The sequence below is a fragment of the Rhea americana genome, unplaced genomic scaffold (genome assembly GCF_003343005.1).
Source record: "Rhea americana isolate MKP2758 unplaced genomic scaffold, rheAme1 scaffold_25, whole genome shotgun sequence".
NCBI classification, from domain to species: Eukaryota; Metazoa; Chordata; class Aves; order Rheiformes; family Rheidae; genus Rhea; species Rhea americana.
In genome coordinates, this window is record NW_028186368.1 from 1,720,924 (window position 1) to 1,739,340 (window position 18,417).

Genomic DNA, 18,417 nt, shown 5'->3' on the forward strand with positions numbered 1-18,417 from the left:
TCTTTTCTTTTACAGGTTGTGGAACTCATATCAAGCGCTATTGGTGACTTAGTGCAAGGCATATACTATGAAAACTCAAAATTATCTGAGGTAAGACTTTCGGTAGTATCTTTCTGTTAATGTGCAACTACCACATATGTGATGACTTCCTCACTTGTTTAAAAGGAAAAGGGAGAGGGAGGAAGACCGTTAATTGCAATCCCAGTGAGTTTCTGCAGTAACATCTTTCACATCTGTGAACTGTGGGAATTTCTAGAAACACTTGAGGAGAGACTGTTTTGTTTCTGTGAGCGCCTAAAAAATAACATAATGTGTATTACTAAGAACACTAGACATGTTTTACTACAGGCTTTCCGAACACTTCCGGAGACTTCTAGTCAAGGGTCTGTTAAGGCATTTTATTATAATATTTTCAGTATCATTAATATCTGCATGTGAAATGTCTTACTTACAAGCTGTAACTGCTCAAAGATATTTACAAAATGTTTCAGCCCAAACTTGTGTCAGGTTCCTTCTTCTGAGTGTTGCACCTTTTGATGGTTTAAACACAAGTTTTGTTTGGAAGGGGCAGCATCGTGGTACTGCATTCATTGCTGCTAAGAGTCACTGCTCGAGGAGTTGGCACGGGAAAGAAAATGGCAATCAGATATTCACATCAAAGATAAGAGTATTTCTTTAGGGACAAGCACAGAAGTACCGTGCTGTTGCTTTAACTTTTTGCATTACAAGAACTGTGGTGAAAAATTGATCAAACTAGAACTAAGTATTTTCATCTTCTACAGAACTTTTTGAGGAAATTTTTAGAGACYCTTTTCGAATTGTGTTTGCTTATGCAGGATGTTAAAACAAAATGGAGATCTTTGTTGCATTGGTTGTGATTGTATCTTAATGTGTACAAAAAATCCATAATTTAGAGTTGTTCTTCCCTGCTCAGGCTTTGTTACAGCAAATTATCACTGTATAGGAATGATCAGCAGTGTTTATATGTGATTATCTTGGAATCCACTGAAGTAGATACATTCATTTCTACTGATTTTTTTCTCACATGCCCGTTTTGCCTTAGAGACGTGAATCTTAAAGTTCGATAGGTAAGATGGTTTGAAGATTGCAGAAGTATTTGTATTCACTTATATTTGCTATGTATATAGATTTCCACTCTGGTTTGTTGTTGCCCTGTTGCAATATATAGCAAAATAGATTAATAACTCGGTGCAAGCCCAGATCGCATGGATTACCACACAGCGGATACCTGTGCTGATGGTTCTGCCCCAGCCAAAACCAAAATGGGCCAGTAGAGAGTCTCGGGCAGTGGATGTGCCACCACCTAGCAGCAGCTGCGCCCTGGAAGCACCTCTTCTGCTGGTCGGTCTCTCGCAGACCCGCAGTCTTGTGTGCGTGCTCCCCAAGATACTCTTGTCCAATTTCACCAAGTTAGCGAAGACCCGTTACTTAAACTAACGGAGTTTAAGCTTGCCTGCTTTCACTGAAAGTAGTCAGGAGTGATCACGTCCATCAGCTGAGCTCCTCACCCTGCGGAAGTGGTAGCCTCCAGCAGGACAGAGGTAACAGCTCACCTGGGAAAAGCCACTGGCAGCACGTTCCTCCGTCAGCACGGCTGCATCCAGAAGACACTGTGGTCGGGGCCATCGCCCGGCGCCTCCCCGCAGGGTCCCTCTGATGGAAGTGTGGGAGCAGTGCCAYGGTAGGAATTTTGCAGCGCTTATGCACCTGCTGATTTTATTCTGTGAATAAACAGCACTTCAGCCTTCAGGGTTGCAACCTAGTAATACGCTCAGGGTTGTATGTTAGAGTAAATGGCATTTTTAAGATTTTTACAAAAAGACTTTCAAAACTATTTTCTGTAGCCAGGCAGGTTTCTGAAAAGAAGCRTATCTCAGATACATCATATTTAAAACAGCAGCAGCTTTTTTGTGCATAGACGTAAAGCTCTGCTAGTTTGTGTTAGCAATGAGACTGCCTTACTGTGACTCTGTAATCCTAATGCATTTTATTTTAGCCACAATCTCTGTATAAATGAGAAATATTGTGGAGCCTTTTGGGTGCCTGGCACTGCAGAAGGTCTTAGTTGTCTTTTTCTTCATTTGGTGATGYGATGAGCTGACAGCCTTGGCAGGGAACAATTATATCATCTTAGTACAGGTAGAAAATTCTGTGAATAAACAGCACTTCAGCCTTCAGGGTTGCATTWCTGCAGCACTCCACATGTGCAGATTACAGGGGAAGTGTGAGGCACGCTCAGCACAGCTGCACAGTGTTTACCCTACCCTGGCCCAATTACAAATAAAAAAGATGTATTTTGTTTCGTAGTAGTCGGTGACCTTTTCTGTCTAACAAGAGCTGAAAATACAGTAAGACCCTTCCTGAAAGGAACCCAGTTAGTTCAAAATACAATTAGTCTGATGGCATAATAGATACTGAGAACTGCATGACAGCACCTGAAGTTTAGTTTTTATAATGGGTTGTATATGGTTTCTGATGAGACCTGGAAGAAACAAGTCTAGGATCTATATTAATTCTTTTGATTTTGTCCTTGGAGAGATTTGGTTCAGTGCGGTATACTAAACAGATCCCTGCTGCTTTCCTCGTGCTATTCTGCTAAGGCAGTGTCCCATTTTGCATCTATTCATGTCCTGAACATCTCTTTAGCAAGRATTGCCAAAGGGACTAAGTCAGTTATTAGTCTGTATGTTTGTTTCCTTGGTGCATCTTCCCTCCACACCTAATTGCAAGTTGACCAAGCCAAAATTTCATTTCTGAGGATCTCTAAAATTTAGAAAAGCGGATGACTGTCCTTTTACTTTTTTGGGGGGAGGCAGAAAAATTGTACTTCATATGCTAGTTATGTCTTTAATACAGGTCTTATAAACTTAGTGTCATAAAAAGACTAATTTCTTATTTAGCACTGAGCTGCTTTGAGCTTTGCTAATTGTCTGCCTAAATGGTTTTACTTTAAGTTTAGACAAAAATAACTCAGCAAAATTTACCTTTCTCCTCTGAGACCTAAAGTTCATGTTTATCCCAAGAATTTTTTTCTGTTTGCCTCCTTTAGATGACCCTGTATGAAAATTAAAAGTATTCTTTGCCCTGACAAGACTGACCTTATTTATTCCTGAAGACATATAATGGATATAATTATTTGACAGCTCTTATTAACAMTTTTTTTCTTCTCTGTAAAACCACATGCAGTCTATGGCCATCTCATTTTAGTACTTTCTGTTTTAGTCATTCTTCATCTTGAGTAGTGGGTCATTATATCTCTGTGGAACAGGGGAAATAAAGATAATATTTAACTTCTCATCATTATTTGAAATTTTATTCAAAACTACTAAGTGCAGGCTTTGGTAGCAAAGACAGCCTGAAGATCAAGGTTCTTCCTAATGTTCAAAGTAGCAAATAGCTGTTTAAGACATTTCACTTGTGGCCTAAGCTAATATTCTGGACTGTAAACCGAGCAGAAAGGAGTGATGTGATAAGTTTTTGCTGCTGTGTRTGCTAAAACACTTTTGTCAGAGCCAATGATTGTATGAAAAAAGGACATTTTCCCCAGTTCCTTTCTGTCTTTTCCTAAGTCTAGATCTAATTTAGAAATARAAGTTTATGCCTTTGGGGAATGTGAAGACAGAAGTTGTCTAATACGGCCCTCAGCCATGATCGTGGTATCCACTTTTCATCAAAAACTAGGACTGAAGCTCCAATTTCTGCATTTAGAAGACTGAAGGCTTATAAAATGTTTGCTAACTCACAGCATACTCCCGCACTTGCAGAAACATACTGTCTTAATATCCATGGGTTTTTGCACTTACAAATGAAGAATGCTTTAAAATTCCTCTCCATTAACAGAATATGGAAGAGAGATATGGAGAAGTCCATGATCTGAGAGCAGAGTCAGGAGCAGACGTTGTGTGTTCTTGAACTTGAGAGAACTTGAGTTTTACCTGGCAGAGCATTTCTGTAATCTTAACAAATTATGGATTTTCATGGGAAATTGCACTGTTTTTTTTCTCTCACCTCCAGAATATCAACCTGATGTTAAATGTGCATTACCTATGTTTCATTTTTAGTATCAGAATGGGACTGTTAAGTAAGACTGAATACCATTTTTAACATGTTCCACTGATAGAACATGTTAAATGTTCTTCCAATGACAGAAGAAGAGCTGTTGGCTACTTTTGAAGCTTTTGATAGGATTATTTGGAAATTTGACTGAATTATTATTTAAAACAACCAGAAAAAAGAAATAGATCAGTGGCAAGCACTCATTGTACCAAATGGTAAACTAAAAGATGGTTGGTTTAGGCCAACACAATTTCTAGAATGAAAACAAGTCTGCAAAGCGCAAGCTTTACGCAGTTGAGTTGCACCAATTCTTCTTTGATGTTTGGTCACCAGTCCTGCTTTAAGGAATAAAAATGTTAAGAAATGGTATGTATGTATCAATTCGACTGCTATGACTGTATAAATCACGGGTCTGCTTTCAAGTTTTACCTTGGAAGGTAAATTAGATGCATTTTGAGTAAACTAAACCCCCTTACAGCAGGGCAGCAGAGTAGTGCTTGCACTTTTCTTAACAAATCTCTTTTGTTGCAAGACAAAAGGGATGAATAAAATATTGAATTTGAGTAAAGAGCATTTGTGAAAAGAATGGATAAAGTAACAGATATTGGGAGATATTTAAATGAATGTATTTTTTCAAGTATTTTTTTAAATCTTACTGTTTTTAGTGTCATGATAAACATATTAGGTACTCAAGGGCATGCTTTATTGACCATTTGCAGTCACCCTTGTTCCTCCAAAAGCACCAAAGGCATGTATTAATAGAGCAATAAAGTATGTCCTGTCATGTTCAGCAAGCAGGGAAGCATCTGTTTAAGGCTTACATCCAGCAAGTACAAGGTGCTTTGCAAGGTAACGTATGGAGAGATCTATAGTCTTACTGTTTTTTCCCTATGCAAAATAGAAGTTGTTGAACTAGCTAATTTAAAACTTCTAAATGCTAGCACTGTTTCAAAATATATTAATGTGTTTCTGTGGATTATTTGTCTGTTGAGAATCAAACTAAAGTTTGATACATAAGTGGTTCAGACAGTTTGATCGTTTTGTGCAGGAGCAGATGGCTAAGAAAGAGCTGCCATGATATTGAATTAAAATAAAGTCTTCCTTAAAAACTACAGTTTAAATTTTACATTRAAAAGTCCTCTGACTTCTCTCTTTCCTGGTTTTGCAGATGATCTTGCACACTTCAAAAAAAAAAAAAAACTCCTATTTTCCTGAATATCTTTGCAGTCAAACTGTATGTGAGCTTCTTCTTTCATTTAACAAATTTAATTAAGTGCCACTTYTGTACTGGGCATCCTTGTTAATGTAATTAATGAGAGCTGCCCTTCTTGATGGTTATGAATGTATATTTTGCCCCATGATTTCATTTTCTAAAAGTTCTTTCTGTTTCCTATTGCCTTGGATGATTTTCCAGATTGAATTTAAATTACAGAAATAGCTTAACGGAAAAATCTCAACTAGCCAATTTCTTTCTAACTAAACAGTTACTGAAGTAAGATGGGAGCACCTGTTCTTAGTTTTCCGTTTGCAATTACTGCCTTGAAAAACTCATTTTTAAACCATTGATTCTTGTTGAATTGGAAAGTGGAAACACAATTTACTACTTGAAGTTTTTCAAGTCATTAAGGTAAATGAATTGTCAGAATGTTAACACATGAAAAGCAAACATGTTATTAGACTCTCGAGGACTATTTTGGTTGAGCATAACTCACATAGGAAATGGTGATTGACAGAGTTGGATGCTGATATCTCCCMGTGCTGGCCTCCCTGTGCTTCCATGCCAGCATTCCCCAAGCAGTGTCTGGAATTGGCTTTTTCAGGGATGGAGTGAGAGAGAGCTTCAGTTCTGTTCATCCAGCTTCTCCTGTCTAAACAACATCAGAGCTATGATCTGGACCCATTTCTTGGGAACAGGACCTTAATTAGATCACTCCGTAGACATTAGTTAATCAAATGTCTAAGCACTGTCAACTACAGTTGAAACGGATTTGGTGATCTGACCTTAAAAGGCTTTTCTGTGGAAGGCTACTATAAGTCTTCTGGGCCAACTGAAACCTACTTTCATGTTTATCTTTTGAAATACTCACTGCTGACCAAAAAACGTTTGCAAAAAAAGTGAAGCTTTTCATAAAAATAACATGCATTGGCAAGACTTCAGATCTGCAGTCTAGAGCTAGTTTCATTTTTCCCTTGATGTTTTAAAATAATTTTTAGATCTTGCCATACGTAACTTTGCTGTAAAAAATACAGTGTAGCTGATGGACAGTTGTATAACATGGGAGTTACGCTTGGGGAAAAAACAGCATTTAGGTTGCTGGAAAATTTCACTGAAGAAAGGTAGGCTGATGTCTTTTTAACTAGCRGAAGCTTAAAGAGGTATGTGGTCAGAAGACTTTCTGTGATTAGAATAAGCTATATTTTGGCTTGCAAACTCATGCTAATGCAGACCTGTATGGGGCTAACTCCTTTTTAGAACTTTCTTCTTACTGTAACACAYAGTTGTGCAGTATCTATGTTTATGAGAATGCAACACTGTGCCTTTGAATAGCTCTCAAGTATTTTTCTCTTTTTGAAGCGTGGTTTAGATGCTTGAAGATCTTACATGATCTTCATGTGATACTGATGTTCGTTACTCCCTTTCTGTAAACAGACTGTAATAAAACCAAAGTCTTGTGCATATTAAGTTTTTTTCATAGAATTATGTATTTTTTTCAATTTATAAAGAAAGTAAGCCTGTCTTTATTCCTTTAATGTAAAGGGGAAATCTCTAAAACCTCAGCAAACCATGCAATTTAAGCAAACCTGGGCTTTTTTGTAGTTGACCTAAGTGCATAGTCAATTAATGGGTTTAAGTAGTGGACAATAACTTGCCATGCCATTGCTTTTAATCATGTGATTAAATTCAAATATCCTTAAGAATATTTTCTGTAATTTGTTGTAAGCATAGGAATAGCTGTTTAACTATCTTCAGTTCCTGCAGTTGGTATTTGATAATGTCGGCTGTTCTGTGACTGTTCAGAGGCTCAGGCGTGCTGGCATTTTAAATTTACAAGTATTCTGAAAGATTTTAGTAACTTCCTAAATTGTTTCAACTCACCTTGCTAGTCTGTTTCTGCCTTAGTTGGATTTAAAACAAATAATTATAAAACTCACCGACAATTTTCAATATCATCCAGCAAATTTTAGTAAATAACCCTTTTTTTTTTTTTTTTTTGTCTGAGCAGATTGGTTGTTAAGGAAAAGATTGTGTTGCGTCGTCCAAGAGCTCCTGATTTTAATTTTAAAATAAATTGATCTATATCTGAGTGAAAAATGACTCGATACATAGGAAACTAGTAGAATTAAATCCTCATTTTGACATTTTGCCAGTCACGGGAATTTGCACATTCTCGGGGCTGAGTTAAGATATTAAAACAAAATACTACAGCAAAATGAAACGTAAGGAAAGTTTAGGCTTGACTTTAAGTTATCACATACATAATAGCAAACATGTGGTTTTTCTGTTCTTCCTTTCCTTGTATAAGTTAATAGTATGTCGGAAAGCAGAGGAATTTTGATACAACATTGTGTTACTTGGCATTGCAGAATTCTTCTGCTTTTTTTCCATTAGTCTCATATTCTCTTCTCCCTTGTAACGCAGCACTTCTGGGTGATATGCATAGGGGAGGAAGACCAGAGCTGAACGGATGGATTCTATTTCATTTGTTACCAATTTCATGACAGATAATACCTTGCTAGAAAACTACAGGGTCACACAGAATTAGTTCCTGCTCGTTTCTAAGTAATTTAATTGTCATCACTTTGARGGGAAAAGGCAAGTTGCATGTGTGGGGTTTTTTATTTTACTCCTTTAAAAAACACCATTTTGGCTTAGCACATGCTATAGATTTGAAYGAGCTGAGAAATTGCAAACTGCTTTTTTTTGTTTGTTTGTTTGTTTATCATTTACATGTCTGAAATTTCTCTGTACCTTCTCAGTACTGATTTTTGCTTTTTCTAACCAGAAGAAAATCTGTGGTCTTTTCTATGAAGACCAACACTATGTGAGCCAAAGAGCTGCAGATGAATTCGGGGTAGTGGCGGGGGGGAGGGATTGGGTTCCTGCTAATAAAAAAGYATTTCAGTTCTGTGCGAAGTAATTCACGTTAATGTTTTGTATACAACAGAATTTTGAGAAGTATTGACCTTACAGTCAAGGTGAAAAAATTCACTAGAAGCATCGCTGAGCTCTCTTGTCAGTCCTCTGGGAAAGTTAATACTTGATATTTCTAAAGCATAGTTTTATTTTAAACTCTTTCAGTCTTTCCTGGTCCTTAAGATTGAAGCACAAGAGGTACAAGTCCTCTGTCACTGCCCTCTTTTTCTCTGGTACAGTTTTATAAGTATTTTTAAAATCTTTTGTGGCTATGTAAAATCTGTAGACAGATTCATATATTTCTATAGATTTGAGCAGAAAATTAAAATGGTGTTTGTGCTGCTGGCACACTTAGGGTAATGTTTTTCTCCACCCACCCCCAAAGCATGCCCTTCATCTGGCCTGGGCACCCAGAGGTTTGCTACTTGCCATGTATTGCATTTTCCTGGGCAGCACTGTTAACTTCCGCTCTCTGATACAGCTGCAGTTTTGGTGTTTTCATTTAGCCTTTGTTTCATTTTCAGGAAAGCTGTCTTACAGATGATATCGGAATATCAACTTGGAAAGAACAGGTTTTCCTCTCCCATAGTGCCTTGCTGGCAAAGAGCTGCCAGGCTGCAATGGAATTAGCAAAGCATAACGCTGAGATTCAGGACATGGCATTTCAGTATGGAAAGCACATGTCTATGAGTCACAAGGTATGCCTTTTTTTTCTTTCTTTCTAGGATCTTAAACACAGAAAGACTTGTAAGAACTTCTCTGATGTGTTGCTCTTAAGCTCTGTCCTGTGCTACTACTGTGCCGTAGATTTTGTCAGCAGGTCGGTGGTGTTAAGAGATTTGGTCACCACCTGAAAGGACAATGTTCAGAAACTGCTGGTGTGAGGAGTGCTCATAAACTTGGCAAAATCATGCTTTGAGCAGCACAGCTTGCTTCATTCAGGGCTCTATTATAGGCCCTCTGGCACATCTTCCCCTAGCAGGAAGACTGCTCTGCTCCTACTTTCTTCCTGAAGCTATTATCCCAGTAGCAGGAGTTGCAGGAGGAAGCATGTGTTGGACGTCTAGTGCAGAGGTTGGTACCAACAGGCCCAGCCATCTGCAGCAGCCCCAGAGCTTGAGGCATGAGCTGGAGGTCCTGGCATATGCTCCTTTCTGACAAACTTGCTGTGGAGATGACTTCAGGAGGAGGAGTTGAGGGATAAAGAGGGAGGAAATCAGGTAAGGGCAGTAGCATCCTAGACTTCTGCAGCAGTATGATTTTCACCCCCCACCCCGAGGCCCCTGGACTCCCTCACACTGAGGCAAGACAGTCGCTGCAAAATGGCTGTGCASGTTTGAGATCTCTGCTTGTCCTCTCTGGGAGACCACTGGCCCTGCACAGAGCTGCATCTGTATTAGCATTTTGACTTGGGCCTGGAGTGCCCCCACTTACTGTGCTTCGTTTGCATTATAGACTCTCAGARCTGAATTTCTTTCCCAGGAGACTGAGCTGAAAGATATTCTCCAACCACTAGAAGTCATTCAGTCCACAGCGAGAGCTAGTCCGAAGGAAAACACGTGCCATGTGGCTATAGGGTCCCCCATAGTCTGGTTTGTCCTACAGATCCACTCCTATTGGATTGCACTACTTGCTAATATAGACGTATCCTGAGACCTCCTCATCAGCTGGGTTGTCCTCTAGAACAAGGAGGTGGTTTTATAAAGCACAGATTTACTGGCATAGAAATATTACTGTATGCTATAGTAGGTACAACCATACCACTAAACTCTTTATAGTGCAATCTATAGCTTTAACACTTTGTCTAATCTTTARTATTAATCTATGCACAATTGACTAACGCTGCTGTGTATGAAAGGTGACATAATTTTCATAGAAAGCTACTAACTATAAAATATTTGCTTTGTCAGAAGGGGAATCATATGTCGTCCACTTCCTCAGATACTGTAAAGTAGAATGTATTACCACTCACAGATTTAAAATGGGCATTCTTCCCATCAAAGGGGGATCATTGTTTCCTTTAAAATATTTTGCACTTCCTTCCACTCAACAGTTGCCTATGTGGCTGTCTCGTCTCTTGCCCGGCTTGCTAGCTGCCCTTTACCTATTCTTTGCAAATTCTCTACGTGCTTTTCTTTACCACAACTTTGTGCTACTGCGTGTTTCCCCCTTTTCCCTCCCTCCYTCAAAGCTGGAGTGCAACCAAGGTGTAACTGTCAATACAGAAGATTGTAATTAAGTATAGAGTAGGGATGTAAACCTTGAACTGGTGGGTGGATGCATGTATGAASTTTTTCTAGTATTTGAAGAAATATTCTTCTCTTTCAGCTACATTCAGACCTTCAGCCATTTGTTAAAGAAAGTTCTAGTGACGCTGTGGTCTTCAGTTTAAATTCTGCTCCTGCAGTTCTGCATCAGGAATTCCTTGGAAGAGAGGCATGGATTAAACAGATTAGAGAGGTAAATTAAAAACATTGTTTATAATTTCTTAGTTTTGCCATTTGGATCTCTCTTCTTATCTACACTTTCAGTCTACAAAGAAACTCAGAAACTGACAACAGACAGGACAAGGTGGAGATACTAACTGTGCTCAACAGCATTTACACATTTCTCTTTCATGCTTTCAAGAGAGGGGAAATGCTGGGCACAGACAAATGAGCTCTGTCAAACTTCAGTGTGGCAATGGAAGAGGTAAGAGGTAACAAGCAGATGCACTGGCACAGAACATACATCTGTTCCTCAGGACTTGAGCAGTCCCACATATTAGCTTGAAACTACTTTCACTCACAATTTAAAGCAAGGATGTTTGCACCATTAGCTTGAAACTACTTTCACTCACAATTTAAAGCAAGGATGTTTGCACCACAGTACTTTAATGAGAGGCACACATTTTCTTCTGCCAACTTTGATCTGAGAGCAGTAATTTTGGACAGGGGGAAAAGAGCTGGGGATCATGGCTTTCTGACCACTGCAGAAAGATTTGTGAGGTCTACCTGGTTAATGTCTTTATTCTTAGTTCTCTTATTCAGCTGTCTTTCCCTCTAACTCCTAAGTGAGAAAAGGAGTAAAAACAATATAGTTGTGTAATATAAATCTCTGTTTTACATGTGTAGCACAGTGGAGTTCAGGTTCAAGAGCTGTCCCCTGAGTGTTGTTGGAATTCACATAGATGACTGTACAAGGGAGCAAGGGAAGAAAAGGGGAAAATCGCCCCAAAATGCTACTCTATGCTATGGAGTTCCTGCATCAGTTGGATGTGTTTCCTGTCTAAAAGCTGTGATGAGTGTCCTTTGGATATTCCTGCAATTTTTGTAAAGATTCTCCAGTAGAAAGACTGTTTTCTTCAATAAAAAGCCAGTTCTCGGCAAGCATATTCATTCCAGACCTGCTTCTTTCCTTTCTATTTTGAAAACAGAACTGGGGGCGAAGGGCGGGGAGTGAGGGCTTCTGACTCCTCCTRCATTTCTGCCTGCCAAGTTGCAGCCTGCATTCACATACTGCAGACTAGAAGCAAAGTTTCTTCTGGAGTGAAGGCTGTGGGAAATACATACAATATCCTTAACCTTACAGTGGTGCAGAGGAAGGGGGAAAAAAAATCTATCAAACCGAAGTGATCTTCTGTCATTTTGAAATTAGGGGCTGGTGGTTTAATGTATGACTAGGAATTTTGGAATTCTACAGTCTCAACACAAGACTGATAGGTGAGTTGAATGTAAATGAATTTGGATTGTTGCAGTTGGAGAATAATGGTATTACTACAGCAGAGTTTATAAAAGCTTTGAAACAATTTCCCATCTGCAGAATCTAGAGGAGGTTGCAGAATTCCAGGAGTGCCGTCTGTCTGCCTACTAATTCTTATACCAAAAATGGGCATTGCAGAAACAATGAAGCAGTTCTCACTGAGAGAGAAAAAAAAAAAGATGGCATGCACTATGCAAAAGTATCTACTGACCACTGCTGCTGTTAAATACAAAGTGGAACGCCTAGTCAAGGAGCCTTTCCTGGCTTATGTTGGTTGAGAAAAGTTACCTTTCAGTAACTACAGGCTCTCTGAGATACCATCTGTGGTCACATTCACTGTATGACATACATGCTAGTCCAAGCACTCAAGCCGGAAACTTTCTTGTGTTGGCAATACTCATAAGAGCATGCTCATAAGGTGCCCTCTTCTGTAATGTAATTCCTATAGTATAAATAGATAAAGCATGCACATGCACTCCGTTTCTGTCAGCTGGAATTTTTTTTGTAGCTAAGTTATGAGTAGGCATATGGAAATCACGTTATGAACCTCTAGTTACTACTAAGTAATTTGGGTTTCTGCTTTGAGTGTTTGCCCGCATGAACATTCACACGGTGGGTTGAAGGCAACATTTCCCCGTGGCAGCTTCCTCATCTTGGAGGAAGATCTTTTAGTTCAACACATATAAGAGGGACTCCCTATCTGAGAAAGAGGAGTCAGTTCTGGAAAATAGCAGTCCCCCAAAAAATGCTCCCAAAGAATTGTCTTAAACGATCCACTTGCTTATCTGATGCATTTTGATTCCTTTTCAAAGGAATTCCTTTTCAAAGGGGAGTTCAGGGAGCCTTCTTTCTGGCAAGGTGAGTTGGTTTCACACTACCTCATTTATTACAGAAGAAAGTCACAGTAGTGGTGTCCTTCATTACTGGCACGTGGCAATCTTTGGTGCTAAGGAGGAAGGCTGAGCTGAGTTGGCTGTTCACCTTTCTAATCAGATGCTTTTCTTTGAGGGTCCAGAGACACAGCATTCTCAGACTGAGCTCCTCAGCCAAGCAGTGAGGCATCTGTGATAAGATCTGGAAAATTATCTAAGATGGACAAGAATGTGTAGCTTTTGCAAGTCAGACTTAATGCCTCTGAGGAAGCTAAACCAGACATGAAAATCTGATGTAAAAGGAAAAAATCCATCTGCCTAAGATCAGGGTCAGTAAAAGTCAAAGAACAAATTACTGTGAGGATAGAAGAAAGAGAAAAAAGCAAAGGTGTGATTGTAGTAAAGAAGGCTTAGAAAACATTAACTAAGGCTGTTGCTTGGAGAACTGCAGGTGCAGTTCTGCAGTTGCAACCTTGCATGGTCGAGGGGAACAGAGCATGAGGAAATTCTGTAACGTGTATTAGATGCAAGAGGAGGCATGCTCAGCACAGCTTTTCAGGTATTGCTAAAACTAAAAAGCATCATCTTCAAGCGTGTTGGCAAATCCTCTTGTGTAGTGTGAATCTGCATATAAGCAATCATCTGTTAGAGAACATATTCTTGGTATGTTCTGATACACACTATAATTACTAAATACATTTTGAAGCAACCATAAGATCTAAGTAGTATGAATGAAAGTTAGCAAATCAGGAGATGGGAATGCACAAACAAGGAAGCAATTATTGGCAGTGGTTTTGCTACTCCCAAATGCTGTCAGTCTGTTTTCTTAATAGCATTTCAGAAAAGCTGATTTTTTTTTCCAAAGAAGGTTTGAAGGTATTGAAGTCATTTTGTGGATCAGCTTCCTTTCTCCTTCAGTGAAATCATTTTTTTTTTATCTACTGGTTTCCTTCCTATTCTACTTGCTTAATTTCTCCTCAGTTCTTTTCTCTATTTTGTTCTGCCTTGCTTACAAAAATAATTTATATTCCAAATCTATGTCTCAACAACATCTCTTCAAAGCTGGGCTTGCCACGTAGCGTTCCTCTTTGGTGCAGGCCTCGGCTCTTCTCCGTATGCCAGTTGGCCATCTCTTCTTGGCTATTTTCCTGGCACAGCACTCGAAGTGCCCACAGAGAACCTGGAGAGGTAGTGGTCCTTGCCTACATCCTTTCAGAAGACGCATTCCAGACGAACTGAGGTTTGTGGCCTTCCCATGTGGAGGCTAGAGGGAAAGAAGTAGTGGTGGTTTTCTGGGGTTTTTTTCTGCGTGCCTGAAAAGGGAACGGCTGGAGTTGGACAAGGTGATAATAATACAGCTGGATTTGGCCATAGGAAAGGGCTTTAGGTTGGCTAAGAAGGAATGCTCTGGGTCTGGCATTTACTTGCCACTAGGTGAGAAAGACATAAATGTGCTATTTTCCACAAAGCCTAGTGGCAAAACAGAGGAATTTGGACTGTGTACTTTTCTGCATCTGGGCAAGAAAAACTTTAAAATATATTCATGCTTCTTTCTGAATATACTAGGAGGTAAATGTTGCGTATACTTATTGCTTAAGTAAAAGGTGACACTGTATGCTTTAGATGCAGTTCTAAACCCAATGCATAATTGGCGTGTCTAATCTAGCTGTAATAGCTCTGACATGGTCTTGACATTCTCGTGGAGAGGATCAGCTCTAGACATTTCACTGTGTGCAAATCACTGGAGATAAGGAGTAGTTCTCTTTTAAGAGGTGTCGTGATTTTTCTTAACTCCTTAATCGTGGTGTTGCTGATCTGAGATACGGTTTATACTCGGAATCTCATGGGGGAGATTAATTAAYGCAGACAGCAAGATTTCTTACGACCAAAACACTTTGGATTGAACAAACGGTTTAACTAGAACTCATAATAAAAATATTATGTTGGGTGTCTGGAGATCTCATCTGAAACAGAACTATGTTATATAGACTGATAATGCTTTTGGTTGTATTTTGGATTTTCCCCCATCAGATTTCTAAAGGAAATCTGTTATGTTTAAAATAACAGCTCTCAGAATTGCATTCTTTATTCTTGCAACATTGGTTTTTAGTAGGAAACTTCTTACATAATGTCTCTCTTTCTCTTTAAGGCACAAGGAAAAGGAAGCATAATGGACTACAAGAAGGTTGGTTAATTACATTTAAATCTGCTTATTATTTTTAATGTTTCCTGTAATGCTTTCTTGATTATTTTTGACAGTTGAAAGAAACTTCCGCATTAAAGTCAATTTACAATTTGTGCATATGAATGTGGAGGGAGGGAGAGTGGCTTGTGCAATTTCTTGATCTAAAGAGCCAGTAATGGTCAGCTATACTGTAAGTATCAGAAACAGCTGCTTTATAATTATTTTTGCTGTTGTTCATCCCATTCACCTCCCCAAAGTTTGAAACAGGCTTTTGGTTGCTTTTGCTTTCTCTGTTGCGCTACTCATTTGTAGATTAGCTCCCCTCAATGGTCTCTTTCTGTTGAGTACACTGTTACTTTTCTATCTTTCAACTTAATACCATGCCATCTATTAAAAAAAAAATCCATTTCCCTCCCTTCCTGTTTTCCTAATAATTATTGTTTCTTCCAATCCCTGCTACAGCTTTTAGCTAAGTCACTAGTGCTTTTGCTGCTGGGGCTGCAGCAGTATAGGAGTATCTGAGCTGACTAGCTCACGCACTGAAAGTAGCTGAGACACCACAGAGCTCTTCGTGGGGTGCAGGACGTGGCTGAGAAGGCTCCCCAGGTAAATACTAGAGCTGCTCACTAGCACTGGGCACAGCTTCCCCATGACGGAGATGGACAGTGCGAGGTTGTGTCCCCTAGTCTCTCAATGAGCAGGAGGCAGAGTTGTTCAGACATTTAACTAGATCACGAGGGTCCAGTTAATTATCTCCAGCATCAACAGGAAAATAATATATGAATTATTGAGCAAATGCATGATTCAGAGATGCTACTTGAAGTGGAGCCAAAGAGCTTTCTAGCTGTGTCTGCTGCTAGTGTGGCAGGCTAGCACACAGATACAAATCAGAATACTGCTCTGTTTTTGTCAAGAAAATCTGTAGTTTGGATCATTACAAAAGTCCATCTATCTTTCCTTCTTGTTTGGCCATAAAAAGGATCTCAAACTTAGCTTGCTATTTAAGATCATTGTCCTTATCAGGACAATATTTGCTTTCTACAGTGGAAAAAAAAAGATACATCTGTGGCTTTCTAAATTGCCATTGAAAGCACTGAAGCATCTTTTTCTTCAAATATGTCTCAGTGTGTGAGACGTTTCTGTGGATGCTTAGGCTAGGCTACTTGCTTTTGGACATCCAGAATGGAATTTCTCCTTGTTACAGTTGTGATCTGCCCAATGTTATTTTAATAGTAAAAAATAAAAAAGCATCTAAAATTGCTACATTGAGTTATATGATTTGTCAGTGCATTCCAATATGTTGACCTAAATTATTTCAAACTTCAGATGCTTCAAATGAAACTGAAAAGCTTATATGTCTAAGCACTTCAAGTGCTTAAGATAAAAATTTTGTTCCTTTATTTGAATGCATAAACAAATATTTATCAAAACTGATAGCTGATTTGCCTGCTCAAGAACGTTTTGTCACTGTGGTCTTCAATAAAATGATGAATGGAGGAAAGACTGAGATCCACCTGCTAAGCATGGTTCATTTAAAGGCAAAACCCTTGTATTTTTTCAATTTTGAGGCTGCTTGAGAACTTTGAGCTGTACATTTGATGCATGTGATTTTACAATGGTATCCCTGGTGTTTTTCAGAGACAAAAAGCAGCTATCTAGATGGTGCAAGTAAATTTAGTGATGGTTCTGACATAGATATAGAAGTATTTTCCATTAATTTAATTGGGTCTAAGACTGCCATGTCAATAAGGTCATAGTGTTCTGCAAAATTTTTGGTACTTTTTTTCTCTCAACATATCAATCTTTTTACCAGAAGGACTTTGATATCACAGAAGACTTGTTTTAAGGTCACTATTCCTGAATCCATTTTCTCACATTAGTCTCTGAATGTTCTACTCTGGTATTTTGCTACACCACCACACCACATCCAGACAAATAGACAAATTACTGATCCATCATTGTGCTGTTTGAAAGTCTCTTCCAGAGATGAAAAAGTAGTTCCAACTCTATTTTAGTGTTGTTTCTCAGATAACAAAATAGAAGGTAGGTACCTGCCATATATATGGCAGATGCAAAACTCATGTATGTCATTGAAAAAGGCAGCAACTTTCCTGTCACCCTCATTTGTAGGTCTGATCTTGGGAAAAAATTTATGATTTTTTTTTTTTTTTATTAGAAAGTCTTTATCCATTTTACGTCTACCTTGCCTTGCAAGGTAAGCTGTGCAAGTCAAGTGAAAGAGGACTGAGCAAAACTTAATATTTTTAATGTAACACGTTTGCTCTGCTATCTGTTATAGGGTCCTTTCGTCCAAACTGGCATGGGAAGTATGGTGCTATACTTTGAATTTATTGATTTGCATATAGGACACTATGTGCATGATGTTAACATGGGCAGCAGATTTTGTACRGTACTGGAAGTGATGGGAGTCAGGAAATGCTAAATCCAACCATTCATACATGTCCTGACTTCATATACAGTAGGAAGGAACGGCAGAAGAAAAATGGGAAAGGGGGCATTTGGAAACAGGGAGGATTTGCTTTGGTACCACACTGTCATGCAGCTAATAAACAACAGTAATGCAGTGCCACCAAGTTGTGTTGGCAAGAGCCTTGCAGCTCACAGGTAACTGTCACAACTGGTGCATTCACCCCGCTACAGTGCTGTCTGCAGACCAGTTTTACAGTCCTATGCCACAAATAACAGTAGTTCCCCAGTTCTTTTTAATTAAATACCAGAATCATCATGAAATGTGTCATGGGACTACAGGACATTCTCTTTACTCGCTTGTTCCTAAAATGCAGTGAAAAGGAAAAACAGGATTTTTTTGTTTGCAGACAACGCTTATGGCCAASAGTAGTTTTTCGCTGAAATTTTTCTTGCTTGCTTTGGAATGGCCATTGCTACAAATTTCTTTTGTTATTATATGTTAAAAATGCCCTTTTCAGTGAAATACAGTTATTATGAATGTGTTAGTAATACTGCAAAAGCAGCCGAAGCCACCAGAAGAAGCCATTCTCTCCTTTCTTGGCATTAACCATATTTCAAGACAGATGAGCTTCTTGTTAAATGAAGGATGCCTTTAATTCTGGGTAGGCTTGGGTTTTCTTTTTTGATTGTTTTCGCAGGGTTTTTTAGGGAGGAGGGGAAGGAGAGTCTTTTCTCTTTTAAATCAGACCTTGGCTAAATTATAAAGAAAGGTAATACAGTTTCCTGAATTATCAAGGTGTATATCAAACCCCAAAATCACTTTCATCTTTGTTTTTAATCARTGGGTATTTTCCGTGGCTTCTTTGGGATGAGAATCCAGCACAACTTCTTTTCCATCAAAATAAACACTTATTGCATCTTTTAACATAAATGTGAAGATAATTGAGTGTGCTTTGGTGTACTAAGATGGCAATTTG

At 38.8% G+C, this 18,417-nt stretch overlaps 1 protein-coding gene across 1 annotated transcript in view; it reads left to right on the forward strand.

Moving 5' to 3' along the window:
- PDSS2 (decaprenyl diphosphate synthase subunit 2) overlaps positions 1-18,417 on the forward strand; it is a 125,732-nt gene that overhangs the window by 98,756 nt on the left and 8,559 nt on the right. The window contains exons 4-7 of the mRNA XM_085306912.1: positions 16-90; positions 8,737-8,910; positions 10,541-10,672; positions 14,975-15,010. Coding sequence (XP_085163038.1) covers positions 16-90; positions 8,737-8,910; positions 10,541-10,672; positions 14,975-15,010 — 417 coding nt within the window. The remainder of the gene's footprint in view (positions 1-15; positions 91-8,736; positions 8,911-10,540; positions 10,673-14,974; positions 15,011-18,417) is intronic.